This window comes from Carassius gibelio, chromosome B21, assembly GCF_023724105.1.
Source record: "Carassius gibelio isolate Cgi1373 ecotype wild population from Czech Republic chromosome B21, carGib1.2-hapl.c, whole genome shotgun sequence".
Classification (NCBI taxonomy): domain Eukaryota; kingdom Metazoa; phylum Chordata; class Actinopteri; order Cypriniformes; family Cyprinidae; genus Carassius; species Carassius gibelio.
The window spans coordinates 5,112,915-5,131,501 of NC_068416.1; the positions used below are offsets into that span (position 1 = coordinate 5,112,915).

Here is an 18,587-nt window from a genome sequence, read left to right on the forward strand (position 1 = left end):
TGCTGCTATGAAACTTTCCTGAGGATGGTACTCCTCTGGTACTGCTTGGTGACTTCAACATCCACTTAGATACTTACTCCTGAAGCCGCACACAGTCCAACGCAGGTCACCTTTTGACGGAACCTACGCTCACTCTCTCCATCTCGCCTATCTTCTGTGGTTTCATCCACACTTCCTGCACTCTCTCAGTTTTCAGTTCTGGACACAAACAGTGCTACGGACACTCTTTGCTCCACTCTAACCTTTTGCTTGGACAGAGGTTCTCTGTGAACATCCAATCATCCTTCTACTTGTCCACTTGATCCGATCCCCACTCACCTCCTTCAAGCGATCTCTTCTTCAGTGATACCTTCACTTACTTACATTATCAACTCCTCTCTTCACTCTGGAACTTTTCCCTCAGCATTTAAGTACAAGTATATAAATAAATAAAAAGAGACTTACTCATGTTTATGATCTCTGGTGAATAAAGTGCTTCGTTCTTTTTTTCTGAGGAAATCCATTTATCAAATCCTCAACCACGTCACATCTTATTGGGATGAATTATGTCTTGTTCCTCTTATCGCCAAGCAAGCAGTAAAATAAAAAGAACTTGAAGAACAGTCTCGCTACTTTTTCTTCTGTGTGGGCGTATTCAAGCTACGTGCTTCAGTTTGAATCTGAATAGAGCGTTCAGCGCGGGGGCGTGGTCACATTAGATATAATGAAAAGAGACATGAAAAACGGACATCGCGTTGTTTTCTTATGGATTACTTTATCACAGAATATCTGTTTCCGGCAGCACTTGTTTAGTTTTAAAGTAGACATGTCAAGCTTTCTATAGATATCTCTCTCATGTCTCTTTGTTGAGTATTCACTGAGTTACAGTTCATTTTAATGACGTGTTTGTAAATGAAGATCAGCGCAGACAAAGGCTGGAGCCAGCACACCTTGTTTGTTATCTTTATTTTATAAGTGCACAAAGTTTTGTTGTTAGTATGTCTGTATCCAAAAAAAAGTAGACCCTTTACAGATTTGATTGATGTATTGCTCTTATCTGTACAATTAAAACTGAAAGTGTAATTTAAATTATTTTCAGGGTTATCAGTAGAAAATGACTCATAACGCGTATCCGCGTATCCACTACAGACCGTTATCCCTACTTCCATTCATTGCAAAGACACTTGAGCAAGTTGTGTTCAACCAGCTTTCTATGTTCCTTGTGCAGAACAATCTCCTGGACAGCAACCAATCTGGCTTCAAAAGTGGCCACTCAACTGAGACTCTGCTCTCGGTTACTGAAGCCCTGCGACTAGCAAGAGTAGCTTCAAAATCCTCAGTACTTATCTTACTGGACCTGTCTGCTGCTTCTGACACTGTTAATCACCAGATTCTCCTGTCCACCCTCAGAAAGATGGGCATCTCTGGAACCGCACTTTTCTACTCTCCGATAGATCCTTCAGGGTGTCTTGGAGGGGTGATGTTTCAAATCATTTAATCACAACTTCTCTATACAGCTGGGTTCATCAACCATAACTCCTTCCAGGAGAGTCAGAAACCTAGGAGTTGTGATGGATCATCAGTTAAGCTTCACTGACCACATTGCTACAACGACCCGGTCCTGCAGGTTTGCCTTATACAACATTAGGAAGATTAGACCCTTCCTGTCAGAGCAAGCAACCCAACTTCTTGTCCAAGCTCTTGTTCTCTCCAGACTGGACTATTGTAATGCTCTCCTGGCTCTTCCTGCATGTACTGTCAAGCCTCTGCAAATGATCCAGAATGCAGCAGCGAGGGTTGTCTTCAATGAGCCAAAAAAAAGCTCATGTTACTCCTCTCCTCATCAGGTTACACTGGCTACCAGTAGCCGCTTGCATAATTCAAGTTACTGATGCTTGCCTACAAGACAACCACTGGCACGGCACCAACTTACCTAAACTCACTGGTTAAATCTTATGTGCCCTCCAGAAGCTGGCACTCTGCAAGTGAATGACGCCTTTTGGTGCCCTCCCAAAGAAGTTCAAAATCACTCTCACAGACCTTTTCCTGGACTGCGCCCAGCTGGTGGAATGACCTCCCAATCTCAATGAGTCTTTACTCATTTTCAAGAGACATCTAAAGACTCCTCTTTCCGCCAGCACTTATGCAATTTCATACGTTTATAAAACAAAAACTATAACCTGGCTATGCGTTCTGTACTAGACTAACTGAGACTTGTCATGGCACTTGTATACTGTTGTTGTTCTCTGGTTGATCTGACTGTTTCTATTGTTCTCATTTGTAAGTCGCTTTGGATAAAAGTGTCTGCTAAATGATTAAATGTAAACGTAAATTAATGGGACATTCCTATTCCTAAACTTGAGCAGCTTGTCTCCTCAGTCCCCAGACATTTTCAGACTGTTATAAAAAGAAGAGGGGAAGCCACACATTGGTAAACATGGCCTTGTCCCAACTTCGAGATGTGTTGATGCCATGAAATTTAAAATCAACTTATCTATTCTAATCTATAAAATATTGAAATTTGAAACTTCCACATCATTGCATTCTGTTTTTATTCACAATTTGTATAGTGTCCCAGCTTTTTTGGAATCGGGTTTGTACTACTATACTGTCTTGTACCATGCAATTTAAATTTATTCAAACTCTCTCAATCACTCGTTTATGCTCAAAACATGTAGATGTAGTACTAATATAATTACAGACAAGGTGACTTACTCATCTTGTTTTTTATCTTTGGAATCTAATCTTTGTTAATTATAGACTGGTGGCTGAACAGAAATAGAACCTGAACATGATAGCAGGTGAAGGAAAGACTAAAAATACCACAAACATTTGGAATCATCTGATTTTATGAGATGGGGGGGGGGGGTAGCATATCAGTATCATATATCAGCAACCCTGATTTCTAAATATCAGCATCGTCCAGGGACCCACACACATCAGTCACCCTCTAACAATGATTGCCTACTTCTAGAAGAGACGAGAGAGTGTTTTTTTTGGTTAAGGTCCTGTGATCAAACATAAATAAAATCATCAACTGCTACTAGTTCGCACTCTGTACATCTGTAAAAGTCTTGGGACATAATTGTCAAGTCCATCAAAGAAAGACTGCTGGAGATCCGTAGAAACCAGGCGCATAAACTCAGCACCAATCTGTAAGAAGACAATTGAAAGAAAATAAAAGTACATGAATATAACTGTGTAAATATGGCTTATATGAATATGGCTGTACAGACAATTAAAATGTAAATTTTTTTCACCTGGGCTAAACTAAAGAAAAAAATCCTAAAATCAAAAAACAAAAACAATGATTTTGGGGGGAGAACAAACAAACATGACAACACTCAAATCTAAGTCTGAAATTTAAATATATTTTGAATGTTTTGAAGTAGGTTTGTCAATGGGCTCGCCGCACAAGATTGGGCCGGTGATATTCAGTGAAGCGAGTGTGTGCATACTCATTTACTGTAAGGGAAACTTACGAATCTTGGCTAGATGGATATAATTAATGTTTTCAAATTAAACAGCGGATAGTGGTTTATTATCAAGACATAATAAAACATCCTCCCTACGTTGTTGCATACCCCTATGTGGAAATTCATCAAGATACAACGTGGAGAAAGCTTTATTTATTCATCTGTTGATTATGCAGATCAGCGTCAGGTTAATCAGTCCACGGGGATCTTTTAATTCAAACACAAACCACTCAAATGCACAATACTTAACATTTTCAAGCTGATTTTGTTCTGACGGTTATCTTTTGAGATCATAAGGTTTCTCACTGTCAAGTGAGACAGATTTCTGATAAAGCACGTATGCTTTTTTAACTTTACTTGATAACATAATTTTTACAGTTTTTTTTTTTTTTTTACAAAATCTTTAACAGTACAATTTAACATAATATAATTATGGTATGTTTACATTAATTAAAAGATTGGTGTTTGCATTCATGTGTATTTTTATCAATATTTATCTGTTTTGTAAACGATCTGCAACATAAATCATTATCTGTCTATTACCAATGCATGTATATTTTCACAATTTCTTTGACATTAATTATCAGATAAAACAAATATTAAAATTAGTCATGTATTAGTTATATCATTTTACAGGCCATTTTTTTCATAAAAAAAAAATATGTTTGATGCAAATTTAACTGTATAAAATATTAAAATATGTTGTGAAAATAAAGATGAAACAAACTGATGTATGTGCACAACTGACAAGTGGACATTAACGAAGATAAATCGCAGCCCACATCTCACAAAGTAAATATTTCACACACGCTTGCTTGCGGTTGTCCATCAAATCCGATGATGACGTCCACTTCTGTCTTTTAACGGTGAGTTTTCTGATGGCTGAATAATCCGATCCTGGATCCACAGGTTCTATTGCAGGTGGGGCATATATACATGCTATCGGTGTTACTGGTATTTATGGGTGTGTTTCTCCTGAGCCTTCTTTGTTGCCTCCTAACTCTCCTTTCCTCCTCCAGTGCTTGGGTCCCATCTAAACACTGCTGGTGTTACCAGGTGTTACGGTCAGCAGCCATGTTCTCCAAGTCCCCAGGTTTTATTTTGCACCTCTTAAGCGCTGTTTTTATTTGGTCTTTAAAGCGTTTCTTCTGGCCTCCAGCAGAGCGCTGGCCTAGTTGTAGCTGGCCATATAGCACTCTGCGGGGCAGAAGGTTGTAGGGCATTCTTATGACATGTCCCAGCCAGCGCAGTTGGTGCTGGGTGATTGTGGCCTCAATACTCTTGCAGCCTGCTCTCCTCAGGATCTCAGTGTGAGGCACTCTGTCACACCGAGTGATTCCCAGGATGAGCTGGAGACAGCAGATGTGGAAGTGTTCCAGGGACTTGATGTGGGGGCTGTAAGTAACCCATGCTTCACAGCTGTAGAGGAGGGTGGTGATGCAGACTGCTTGGTAGATGCATATTTTTGTGTTGAGATGAAGGTTCTGGTTCTGAAAAACCCGCCGCCGGAGTCTCCCAAAGGCAGCTGATGCTTGTTTGATTCTGTTCTGGAGCTCATTGTCAATGCTATTGTCTTCAGAGATAATACTCCCCAGGTATTTGAATGATGGCACAATTGATAGTTTTTCATCTGCAACATAGAAGATGGGTGGTGCGGTTGGGATGTTGGCACTCCACTTGCAGATTACCACTGTTTTGGCGGTGTTGATGGTCAGCCCCATCCTGCTATACACCCTCACTGCTGCATCTAGGACAGACTGGAGGTCTTGTGGAGAGTGAGATACGATGGTTGATTGCAGTCTCTTGATATTAAAGAGGTTACCACCTTGCTGCCCCTGATGCCAATGTATTCTGCCAGTTGTTTCCTGAAGCCTTCCCAGTGGCCTTCCCTAGCTGTTCCTGTTTATTGTGTTCCTGTTGTTGTATCGTGCACTTCACCACCCTCTTCTATCAGTCTTTTGTCAAACCCTTATATCTCACTGCAACTGGGTCCTCCTTCCTAGATCCCTGACACTAAAAGAGACAAACAAACATTAATGTTAACAAGTTTTGATGCATACAGTAGAAAGCAATCGACACTGTAAATTGGGATTTTCTGTACAAAACGCTATCAGTAATGGGACTCCACCCAAAACTTGTAGATTGAGTCAGTTATTTACAGAAATCCAAAATCTTATGTCAGAGTAAACTGATGCTTGTTCTAAATTTTTTAAGCTACAGAGTTGGGTGAGGCAAGGGGACTGCTCTTTGCTATAAATAATGAACAATTAGCAGCATCTATAAGACAGAATGAGGAAATAAAAGACATGGGAAATACCACATTAGATAAATGGCTATCCAAGTTTATTCAAGGAAAGTGACCCAGACTTAAATTTAAAAGACTACTTTGCCCAAAGGAAAATGGAGGTCTGGACTTGACCAGCCTTAAAGGGGGGGGGGGGGGGGGGGGTGAAATGCTATTTCATGCATACTGAGTTTTTACACTGTTAAAGAGTTGGATTCCCATGCTAAACATGGACAAAGTTTCAAAAATTAAGTTGCACGTTTGAAGGAGTATTTTTGTTGCAAAAAAATGATGGATGGAGTTTATTTTTACAGAGCATCAACGGAGTTGTGCAAGTGTTTTTGTTTGTTCCCTGCATTTCGAAGATGCTTGTTTTACAAACAAAGCCCAGTTTGACGCCGGATTTGCACATCATTTATTTCTTAAGGATAATGCAATCCCAACGAAAAAGGGTCATGATCGTGTGTTGGAACCGCAGGCGGTGAGTAAAACTGCTTCAAATATCTCTGTGTTGTTAACTTAGCTATCGGCGCGTAAGCACATCAAGTAAACAACATGCGATGTTGTCATCAAACTGCACTTTCCACATGTACAGCTTAAAAAAAAAATAAAAAATAAAAAATAAAAACACATAAAGTGGAACTTAGTCATTTTCCAAAACCGCTAAGCAAATATATATAGTTTCAGTACATACCACATAGAGACGTCGTTGATGCTGCTGCTCTTGTTAAATTTCAGCCTCTGGATCTGATTCTGGATCATAAATAAACGGCTGAATCTGACTGTTAGCCATGGTTTGTTTTGGATGATGTTTTTTTCCTCACGGTAATGTCACAGCTTCCAAACGCTCTCAACGCAAAAGCTTACTGGCGCTCGTGATTCTTTAGCTCCGCCCACACGTCACGCCTCCAGCGGCTCGTGTTTTTCCGGGAAAAATCGGTGCAGACTATCTTTCTCTTATGAATATAATAAAACTAAAGACTTTTTGGAGTTATGAAGGATGCAGTACTACTCTATAGCTACTCAAGATTAAAAGGATATTGAGTGAAAACGAGCATTTCACCCCCCCTTTAAATCATACTATTGGGCAACCCAACTGAGATCAATGGTTTGTGTGGATGTCCCAAGACACTATATGGGTTGGAATGGATCAGAGTGAATGCCCAAATTTGCCATTAGATTCAATTTAATTCCTAAACCAAAACATATCAGGGGGAAAGAAGATTACTAATATATGGAGTAAAAAAAAACACCTTAAAAATATGGTCAATTGTGAGGAAAAAACTACAACTTCCCATAACTATTTCCAGAGCTATAATGATTGACCAAATCAAGATTTCTTTAGGTACTTACAAATTAGACATTACCTCCAAAATCATCAAGAACGGGGAAAGCTCTGCTCTCTACCAACCAAAATAGAGCGCTTCTTCATATCAGTAACAGAAAGAATAGTGAAGTCAAAATTTATTTCACATATTTACAAAATATTGTGGGAAAGATTTTAAGAAAATAATTAAGTTATTACAGAAAAAATGGGAGCTAGAAATGAACACAATAATAACAGATAAGCAGTGGGAGACTTCATGCAGTCAAGGACACAGGGTAACCAGTAGTCCTAACTGCAAGGAATTTGGATGGAAAATTAAAATGAGATATTTTAGAACTTCTAGTTCATAACATCAAAATGGAGCAACACCTCAGACGGCTGTGGCTTGGTGGGAGACCACACGCATATATTTTGGGAATGCCCAAAGATATCAGAATACTGGCAAAATGTACAAAAAGAAATAAAAAATGTCTCTGTATAGAGACATTTATTGTAAAATTATGGTACCATCCTACTTTGTTATGGGGTACTGCCAGCTGACCTTGAAGAGAATAGCCAAACATGTTTGCTGAAAGTCCTTCTTTTAATAGCACATACGTTAAGGTCAGCTTCCTGGCTGAAGTCACACCGTCCAACAGTTGCACAATGGAGGGAAAGAATCCAACAATAACAGTTTATAACATGGAGCATACAACAGCATTATTACAACTGAAACCAGATGTATTCCAAAATAAATGGTCTTTAATTTTCCAACATATGAAATGTCTTTCATTAGATATGACTATTGCAATATCTGGCAAAGTTCATTTCAAATATGTCTGACATAAGTGCACATTTGAAATTGCTGGAGAAAGAGACAGAGTGGCACTGGGAGGATGCTCAACAGCAAAGACTGAAAAACTGAAATATAGTCCAACTTTGAAATTCTTTGATGTGAGCAAACCGATCACATTGTCGGTAGATTTCAGTTCAGAAGGAATAGGAGCTGTGATTCTGCAAGAAGGAAGGCCAGTGGCTTATGGCTTATGACAAACTGAAAAGGAGTTGTTAGCCATAGTTTTTGGATGTGAGAAATTTCACCAGTATGTGTACGGAAAGGAAATCATGATTGAAAATGATCACAAGCCATTAAAGAGCATATTTAAGAAGCTGCTGCAACAGGCTCCTATGAGATTACAAAGAATGCTTCTAAGACTACATTGATACAATCTGAAGGTGATGTACAAACCTGGTGAGGAACTATACATAGCAGATGCTCTAAGTCATGCTTATCTACATGAACAGAAGGAAAATCGGCTGGAAGAGGATCTAGCAGTCAACTGGATTACGTCACAACTTCCTATTTCAGAACAGATACTGGATGCTTTCAAAAAAGCAACAGTAGATGATGCAGAGATACAAATTTAAAAAAAGACAGCGCTGAATGGATGGGTGAAAAAAAGATCAGTGATGCCAAGATCAATACAGCAATACTGGACATTTCGAGAGGAAATCAGTTATGAAGATGGTCTGTTATTTAAAGCAAATAAGCTCATTGTTCCAAATCAGCTTAGACAGGAAATGATCAACAAAATACATGAGTCACACCTGGGAATTGTCAAATGTAAGGCAAGAGGCAGAGACATTTTGTACTGGCCAGGTATGTCGACACAAATTGAGGATGCAGTATCCAGATGTGCTACCTGCAATGATAACAGGAGCAACAACATGAAGTGCCAGGACAACCTTGGAAAAAAATGGCTACAGACATTTTTTACTATAGTGGTTCAGCATTTCTGTTATGTGTGGACTACTTTTCAAAGTACATTGTGGTAAAACTACGACAAGCTGTGGAGTCATCAGGGAAATGAAATCCATCTATGCAAGACATGGGATTGCAGATATAGTCGTATCTGACAATGGACCTCAGTATGGAAGTGCTGAACAGTGAAAAATCTCTTACAGAAAGCGCAGAGTAGTCAATGTGATCCTTACATAACACTACTGGAGTACCATAACATGCCAGTGGAAGAGATAGGATTATCACCTGCACAATAACTGATGGGGAGACGTCTCAAGACAAAGCTACAAACATCATCTGCATTACTTACCATGGTGACAATGTCACAAGTGCATGAGCAACTTAAGCAGAGACAGAAGAAACAGAAGCAGTACTATGCCAGGATGGCAAAATACCTGATCTGCAACCTGGAGAAGGAGTAAGGATCCAAAAGGGAGATTCATGGAAGCCAGCTGTTGTTCTAGAAAAGCATGAACAGCCACGTTCTTTTATAGTAAAGACTCCTGACGGAAAGCTGTTCAGACAAAATCGTAGACATTTAAGAAAAACAAGAGAAACAAACTCTTCAACATTTGAGAAAAGCATTGACATGGATACTGATAGTCAGCAGTCGGTTGATGCATCACAGTGCAATGCACTTATGACAGTAAGAACATTTCAAATGAAAGAAATGTCAATGAAAGCATAGAGAAAGAGCAAGCTTACCGTACAAGGTCTGGAAGAATTGGAAAAATACCTGAAAAATACAAAGACTGAAAGCTACTACAATGTATGTGCATTGTTGGATGTGTAATACATTGAAATGCAATAGTTTATGAGTATATATGCATTTTTGAAAATGTGTTGAATAATTTTGTAGTTATGCTGAAAGTTTGGTAAATGACACTCAAATGTTGTGTTTAAAAGTTTGTGCAGAAGTTCTATGCATCAGTATAAAGGAATGTAGTTAAGGGGGGTGTAACATATTGTATATGTTATACATATATGAGGTTATGAGGACATCTAGTGGTCATCTGATATAATGACATCCAGAGTTACGTGTCTATACTTTGTTACTTAAGGCAGTTGAATAAAATCATGTTCATCTGTCTGTCTAAAGAACAGAACATGCAGTTACAAGATGACCTGCACATCGGGGACATCACGCAAGTTATGTTGGTACTTCTTCATATTGTAACCTTATCAAAGAACCTAATAAAACATGAAAATATATATTCCAAATATATAATATAGGCTATACTGTAGGGAATTGCACTAGTGATGGTTCATTCCTAATCCATTACTCATATTTCTAATTCACTGAAGTTCCTCCCTCCACAGCAGTGCAAGCACAGCTCGGTGAACCCGGGTATTTCTGTCAATGGTTTCATCCTGTCAAAGAATTAATCAACCTCGGGCAAATAGCCTTCGAGTATGAGATGTGACCGGGCATGTGATTTGTTTTTGTTTTTTGTTTTTTTGAACAAATTTTTATTGAGCTACACAATGTTATTGTACAGAAACAAAAAGTAAAATAAACATCCTTGTGAACACTCCTTTTTTTTTTCTCCCACATACCCAAGGAGACCAACCCCCCCCCCCCCACCCCATCTCCCAAAGGTACATTCAGAGCATACATAATCAGTGAAGAACAAACTCCAAATACAATAAGTAAAAATAACAACATGAAATATAGGTCTTAAAGACACTCCTTAATATTTAAAATGACCCCTGACCATGTTGAAATAGTTTTCTGAGAAGCTCCATGTAATCTTGCCACTGAGAGCTCCATGTTCGCAATGTCCAAGAAAGAGTGCATCCAGTGAGTCAATGCTAGAGAATGTGGTGGTTTCCAGCCTAAGGCAAGCATTTTCTTTGCAGCAGTAAGTCCACAGAAAAGTAACTTCTTCTGAGTTAAAGAGAGAGTATAATAGGAGTCATCATTTAGAATCAAGAGTCTTGGACAGCATGATATCTCCAGCTCCAAAATGTCCTTTAATGTAATGGTAACCTGTCTCCAAAAATAATTGACTTCATGGCAATCCCAAAACGTGCATATATGTCCCTATACACCCACTCGAACACAAGTCACATTTAGGAGAGGAGGAAAGCTTCATTAAATTATGCTTCCTGGGAGTGAGATACATCCTATGAAACATCTTGAAATGGATCAGTTGATGATTAGGATTTTTAGAGACATGTTTGAGGTTAGCCCATACGGAGTCCCAACATATGTCAGTACTGTTTTCAGAATCAGACTAATAAATATCCATGTGCCAAATTTCCACCACATGTAACCTCTTATAAGAGGCTTCCAAAAACATAATGTATAATGAAGAAACCATCCCCCTTGTGTTTCCATATGAGGTAAGCAAGAGTGCAGAGTAAGACTGGGAATATTAGAACCCCAAGGAAGCCCATATGCATGCATGGAAGATCTCAGGTGCAGATAAAAGAAAAATGAAGTGCCTGGTAAGGTTATGAGATGACCCACGCATTAACTAACGTGTTCCCATCAGCGCTTTGCATTAATTTGGCCTCACATTTAAGGAAACTGCTTCAAAGAATATATCACCTGGAAGAACCATTTACCGGATCTTCAAGACATCAAGGAGATAGGTTCAACTGCAGTGCAGAAGTCTTCAGAACGTGTCAGAGTGTCAAGGAAGCACAAGGAAGACTGTCTCTTCCTGAGGAGTAAGCTATGGAACAGGACCGTCTACTCCTGAGGAGTCTGCTACAGAACAGGACGTCTCCTCCTGAGGAGTCAGCTACGGAACAGGACCATCTTCTCCTGTGGAGTCAGCTACGGAATAGGACCAACTCTTCCTGAGGAGTCTGCTATGAAACAGGACCATCTCCTCCTTAGGAGTGAACTATGGAAAAGGATTGTCTCCTCCTGTGGAGTCAGCTACAGAACAGGACCATCTCCTGAGGAGTCAGTTATGGAGCAGGACCGTCTCCTCCTGAGGATTCAGCAACATAACAGGACTGTCTCCTTAAGAGGAGTAAGCTACATAACTGGACCGTCTCCTCCTGAGGAGTCAGCTATGGAACAGGACCGTCTCCTGAGGAGTCAGCTACATAACATGATTGACTCAGTTATGGAGCAGGACTGTCTCTTCCTGAGGACTCAGCTAAGGAATAGGTTTGTCTCCTGAAAAGGAGTAAGCTACAGAACTGGATTGTCTCCTCCTAAGGAGTCAACTATAGTCAACTATAGAACAGGACTGTCTCTTCCTGAGGACTGTTCCTTGAACAGGACCATCTCCTGAGGAGTCAGTTAAGGAGCTGACAGGACTGGAGCAGGACTGTCTTCTCATGGGGAGTCAGCTACGGAACAGGAACAAATCCTCCTGAGGAGTCTGCTATGAAACAGGATCATCTCCTGAGGACTCAGTTATGGAGCAGGACCGTCCCTTCCTGAGGACTCAGCTACATAACAGGTTTGTCTCCTGAAAAGGAGTAAGCTACATAACAGGACTGTCTCCTTAAGAGGAGTAAGCTACATAACTGGACAGTCTCCTCCTGAGGAGTCAGCTACGGAACAGGACCGTCTCCTGAGGAGTCAGCTACATAACATGATTGTCTCCTCCTGAGGAGTCATCTATAGAACATGACCATCTCCTCCTAAGGAGTCAACTATGGAACAGGACTGTCTCCTCATGAGGAGTCAGTTACAGAACAGGATCGTCTTCTCTTGAGGACTAATCTGCAGAGCAGGACTGTCTCCTCCTGAGGACTCAACTACGGAACAGGACCATCTCCCCTTGAGGAGTCAGCTACAGAACACAACTGTCTCCTGAGGAGTCAGCTATTGAACAGGACCGTCTACTCCTGAGGAGTCAGCTACAAAACAGGACTGTCTCCTGGGAACTCAGCTATGGAACAGGACTGTCTCCTAAAGAGGAGTAAGCTACAGAACTGGACCGTCTCCTCCTAAAGGGGGCAACTACATAACATGACTGTCTACTCCTGAGAAGTCATTTATGGAACAGGACCATCTCCTCTTAAGGAGTCAACTACGGAAAAGGACAGTCTCCTCCTGAGGACTCAGCTACAGAACCGGACCATCGTCTCCTGAGGAGTCTGTTATGGAATAGGACCAACTCTTCCTGAGGAGTCTGCTATGAAACAGGACCATCTCCTACTAAGGAGTCAACTACAGAAAAGGATTGTCTCCTCCTGAGGAGTCAGCTACAGAACAGGACCGTCTCCTCCTAAGGAGTCAGTTATGGAGCAGGCCCGTCTCTTCCTGAGGACACAGCAACATAACAGGACTGTCTCCTTAAGAGTAAGCTACATAACTGGACAGTCTCCTCTTGAGGAGTCAGCTACAGAACAGGATCATCTTCTCTTGAGGAATCAACTGCAGAGCAGGACTGTCTCCTCCTGAGAACTCAGCTACAGAACAGGACTGTGTCTTAAGGAGGAGTAAGCTATGGAACAGGATCGTCTCCTCTTGAGGAGTCTGCTACAGAACAGGACGTCTCCTCCTGAGGAGTCAGCTACAGAACAGGACCATCTTCTCCTGTGGAGTCAGCTACGGAATAGGACCAACTCCTCCTGAGTAGTCTGCTATGAAACAGGACCATCTCCTCCTTAGGAGTCAACTATGGAAAAGGATTGTCTCCTTCTGTGGAGTCAGCTACAGAACAGGACCATCTCCTGAGGAGTCAGTTATGGAGCAGGACCGTCTCTTCCTGAGGATTCAGCTACATAACAGGACTGTCTCCTTAAGAGGAGTCAGCTATGGAACAGGACCGTCTCCTGAGGAGTCAGCTACGTAACATGATTGACTCAGTTATGGAGCAGGACTGTCTCTTCCTGAGGACTCAGCTAAGGAATAGGTTTGTCTCCTGAAAAGGAGTAAGCTAAAGAACTGGATTGTCTCCTCCTAAGGAGTCAACTATAGAACAGGACCGTCTCTTCCTATGGACTCAGATACATACCAGGACTGTCTCCTTAAGAGGAGTAAGGTACATAACTGGACAGTCTCCTCCTGAGGAGTCAGCTACGGAACAGGACCGTCTCCTGAGGAGTCAGCTACATAACATGATTGTCTCCTCCTGAGGAGTCATCTATGGAACATGACCATCTCCTCCTAAGGAGTCAACTATGGAGCAGGACTGTCTCTTCCTGAGGACTCAGCTAAGGAATAGGTTTGTCTCCTGAAAAGGAGTAAGCTACAGAACTGGATTGTCTCCTCCTAAGGAGTCAACTATAGAACAGGACCGTCTCTTCCTATGGACTCAGATACATAACAGGACTGTCTCCTTAAGAGGAGTAAGGTACATAACTGGACAGTCTCCTCCTGAGGAGTCAGCTACGGAACAGGATCGTCTCCTGAGGAGTCAGCTACATAACATGATTGTCTCCTCCTGAGGAGTCATCTATGGAACATGACCAACTCCTCCTAAGGAGTCAACTATGGAACAGGACTGTCTCCTCATGAGGAGTCAGTTACAGAACACAACTGTCTCCTGAGGAGTCAGCTATTGAACAGGACCGTCTACTCCTGAGGAGTCAGCTACAAAACAGGACTGTCTCCTGGGAACTCAGCTATGGAACAGGACTGTCTCCTAAAGAGGAGTAAGGAGGAGTCATTTATGGAACAGGACCATCTCCTCTTAAGGAGTCAACTACGGAACACGACAGTCTCCTCCTGAGGACTCAGCTACAGAACCGGACCATCGTCTCCTGAGGAGTCTGTTATGGAATAGGACCAACTCTTCCTGAGGAGTCTGCTATGAAATAGGACCATCTCCTACTAAGGAGTCAACTACGGAAAAGGATTGTCTCCTCCTGAGGAGTCAGCTACAGAACAGGACTGTCTCCTCCTAAGGAGTCAGTTATGGAGCAGGCCCGTCTCTTCCTGAGGACACAGCAACATAACAGGACTGTCTCCTTAAGAGTAAGCTACATAACTGGACAGTCTCCTCTTGAGGAGTCAGCTACGGAACAGGACCATCTCCTGAGGAGTCAGCTATGGAACAGGACTGTCTCTTCATGAGGAGTTAGGTACAGAACAGGATCGTCTCCTCTTGAGGACTCAACTGCAGAGCAGGACTGTCTCCTCCTGAGAACTCAGCTACAGAACAGGACTGTCTCCTAAGGATTTGGCTATGGAACAGGACCGTTTCCTCCTGAGGTGTAAGCTACTGAACAGGACTGTCTCCTCCTAAGGAGTCAGCTACAGAACAGGACCATCTTCTCCTGAGGATTCAGCTATGGAACAGGACCAACTCCTCCTGAGGAGTCTGCTATTGAACAGGACCATCTCCTGAGGAGTCAGTTAAGGAGCTGACAGGACTGGAGCAGGACTGTCTTCTCATGGGGAGTCAGCTACGGAACAGGAACAAATCCTCCTGAGGAGTCTGCTATGAAACAGGACCATCTCCTGAGGACTCAGTTATGGAGCAGGACCGTCTCTTCCTGAGGACTCAGCTACATAACAGGTTTGTCTCCTGAAAAGGAGTAAGCTACAGAACTGGACCGTCTCCTCCTGAGGAGTCAACTACGGAACAGGACCGTCTCCTCATGAGGAGTGAGCTACGGAACAGGACCGTCTCCTCCTGACGAGTCAGCTATGGAACAAGTCTGTCTCCTGAGGAGGAGTAAGCAGCAGAAGAGGACTATCTTCTCCTGAGGAGTCATCTACGTAACAGGACCATCTTCCCTTGAGGAGTCAGCTACAGAACAGGACTGTCTCCTGAGGAGTCAGCTATGGAACAGAACCATCTCCTCATGAGGAGTAAGCTACTGAACAGGACCGTCTCCTCCTGAGGAGTCTGCTACCGAACAGGACCATCTTCTCCTGAGGAGTCAGCTACGGAGCAGGACCGTCTCCTCCTGAGGAGTCAGCTATGGAACAGGACCAACTCCTCCTGAGGAGTCAGCTATGGAACAGGACCAACTCCTCCTGAGGAGTCTGTTATGGAACAGGACCAACTCCTCCTGAGGAGTCAGCTATGAAACAGGACCATCTCCTCCTAAGGAGTCAACTATGCAAAAGGATTGTCTCCTCATGAGGAGTAAGCTACTGAACAGGACCGTCTCCTCATGAGGAGTGAGCTACGGAACAGGACCATCTCCTCCTGAGGAGTCAGCTATGGAACAAGTCTGTCTCCTGAGGAGGAGTAAGCAGCAGAACAGCACTATCTTCTCCTGAGGAGTCATCTACGGAACAGGACCATCTTCCCTTGAGGAGTCAGCTACAGAACAGGACTGTCTCCTGAGGAGTCAGCTATGGAACAGAACCATCTCCTCCTGAGGAGTCAGCTATGGAACAAGTCTGTCTCCTGAGGAGGAGTAAGCAGCAGAACAGGACTATCTTCTCCTGAGGAGTCATCTACGGAACAGGACCATCTTCCCTTGAGGAGTCAGCTACAGAACAGGACTGTCTCCTGAGGAGTCAGCTATGGAACAGAACCATCTCCTCCTGAGGAGTCAGCTATGGAACATGACCATCTCCTCATGAGGAGTAAGCTACTGAACAGGACCGTCTCCTCCTGAGGAGTCTGCTACGGAACAGGACCATCTTCTCCTGAGGAGTCAGCTATGGAACAGGACCGTCTCCTCCTGAGGAGTCAGCTACGGAACAGGACCAACTCCTCCTGAGGAGTCTGCTATGGAACAGGACCAGCTCCTCCTGAGGAGTCAGCTACAGAACAGGACCATCTTCTCCTGAGGAGTCAGTTACGGTACAGGACCATCTCCTCCTGAAAAGTCAGCTACAGAATCATGTCTCCAGCAGTGCAGAGCTTGCTCAGGAATGGCCACAGTTTGGTGTGAGAGCATTTGCACACAGTGAGGAGAAGACTTTTGGACAATGGCCTGGTTTCAAGAAGGGAAGCAAAGAAGCCACTTCTTTCCAAGAAAAACATCAAGGACAGACAGAAGGATTTTCTCTGAAGCTCCCTTCCGACTGGGAAAATCGATTGTTCTGAAAAGAAAAGGTGAACACTACCATGAGTCCTGTGTTGTGCCAACAGTGAAGCATCCTGAAACCATCCATGTGTGGGGTTGCTTTTCAACTAAGAGAGTGGGGCTCATAATTCTGCCAAAAACACTCCCAGGAATGAATGGAAGGAAGAATGCTTTCAAAACTTCCTGCAAGAGCGATGTCTTCCAATAATCAATGAGCAATTTGGTGATGATCCATGCATTTTTCCCTGAATGGAGCACCATGTCACAAAGCAAGAGTGATAAACAAGTCACTTTAAATTCGTGGCCAGGCAACTCCTCGAATCTCAATCCCAAAGAGTACCTGTGGTTAGTCCTCAAAAGGTGAGCTGATAAGCGGAAGCCCAGACATTGTGATCAACTAATAAGGAAATAATGGATCACCACCAGTCAGGATTTGGCCCAGAAGCTAATATCCAGCATGCCAGAGTGAATGAGAGGTTATGAAGAACAAGGGTCAACACTGTAAATATTTAAAGCTGCTTTGACACAACCAGTATTGCATAAAGCACTATACAGATAAAGGTGACTTGACTTGAATGGTTCTGCCGGAGGCTTTTTGAAGAGGTTGTCCTTTGTTTCACAGAAGACAAAATAGGTTAAATTTACCCTGATCTTCAAATTTTAAAAAGTTTTCACCCCCAGTTCTTAATGCATGTTTTCTCCTTTCATAGCATCAGCGAATGTTTGAACCTTATGTAATAGTTGTGTTTGAGTCCCTCAGTTGTCCTCAGTGTGAACAGATGTGTCTCAAAATCATACAATCATTGCTGGAAAGGGTTCAAATACACACAAATGCTGGAAAACCACAGAATTTGTGAGAGCTGAAGGATTTTTCTGAAAAAAAAGCAGACAGTTTAACTGTTCAGTACAAACTAGAGACTCATTAACAACTATCTCTAAACCATTGAAATCATTCAGCTAACAACACAGTACTAAGAATCACTTGATCAGTTGATTCACTACCACTTTTCGTTGATCGTTTGCCAGCTTAAGTGAAAGTTACTGGGCCTAGTCTGCCTGTTGTGACCTTATATGTACCTCGTATTTGACTCTCTGCTGCTTGCCCTGACTTTAAACCTGATTACTGACGACGATTGTGTTTGCCCTCTGTCAACTGTGTTTGCTGGTGTTTGACCATTGCCTGTTTGACCACGATACAAAACCGCTTGTGGTAGCCTTGGTTGTCCACCAATGTCAAACCTGCAATATTCAAAAACCATCTCGTCAACTACCCCCTGGACTGATTCAACCTCTTCCAATTTCACAATGTCCCTGGTCACATATCACAATTGACTTTGTCACCGATTTACCAGCCTCCAACTGTCACACAACCATCCTCACCATCATCGATAGATTCTCTAAAGCCTGCCACCTCATGCCACTCACCAAACATCGGACTGCCCTACAGACAGCTGAACATCTTTGCAACAAGGTCTTCCGATTCTATGGGCTACCAGAGGATATAGTTTTGGATAGAGGTCCCCAGTTTACTTCACGAGTTTGGTCAGCCTTCTTCAGGACACTAGTAAATGTGAGCCTGACATCTGGTTATAATCCTCAATCAAAGGGTCAAACTGAAAGATTAAACCAAGAACTCACTCGTTTCCTGCAAACTTACTGCAGTCAACATCAGAACGATTGGAGTCGCTACCTTATGCAGGCAGAGTATGCTCAGAATTCACTTCAAAAAACCTCCACTGGTCTAACTTCCTTTCAATGCACCCTTGGATTTCAACCACCCCCCTTCCCCTGGTCTGGAGAACCCAATAATGTCCCGGCAGTCCGTGACTGGTT

The 18,587-nt window shown here is 42.5% G+C and overlaps 2 protein-coding genes across 2 annotated transcripts in view; one reads left to right on the forward strand and one right to left on the reverse strand.

Moving 5' to 3' along the window:
• The window catches only part of cdc23 (CDC23 (cell division cycle 23, yeast, homolog)), a 105,222-nt gene that overhangs the window by 66,418 nt on the left and 20,217 nt on the right, over positions 1 to 18,587 (forward strand). The gene's annotated exons all lie outside the window — the stretch shown is intronic.
• On the reverse strand, positions 2,559 to 10,400 carry LOC127985638 (uncharacterized). Its single transcript, XM_052587669.1, has 2 exons — positions 9,242 to 10,400; positions 2,559 to 5,468 (listed from the first exon to the last, which is right to left on the reverse strand). The coding sequence occupies exon 2, from the start codon at positions 5,174 to 5,176 to the stop codon at positions 4,505 to 4,507; it is 672 nt and encodes a 223-aa protein (XP_052443629.1). The 5' UTR covers positions 5,177 to 5,468; positions 9,242 to 10,400; the 3' UTR covers positions 2,559 to 4,504.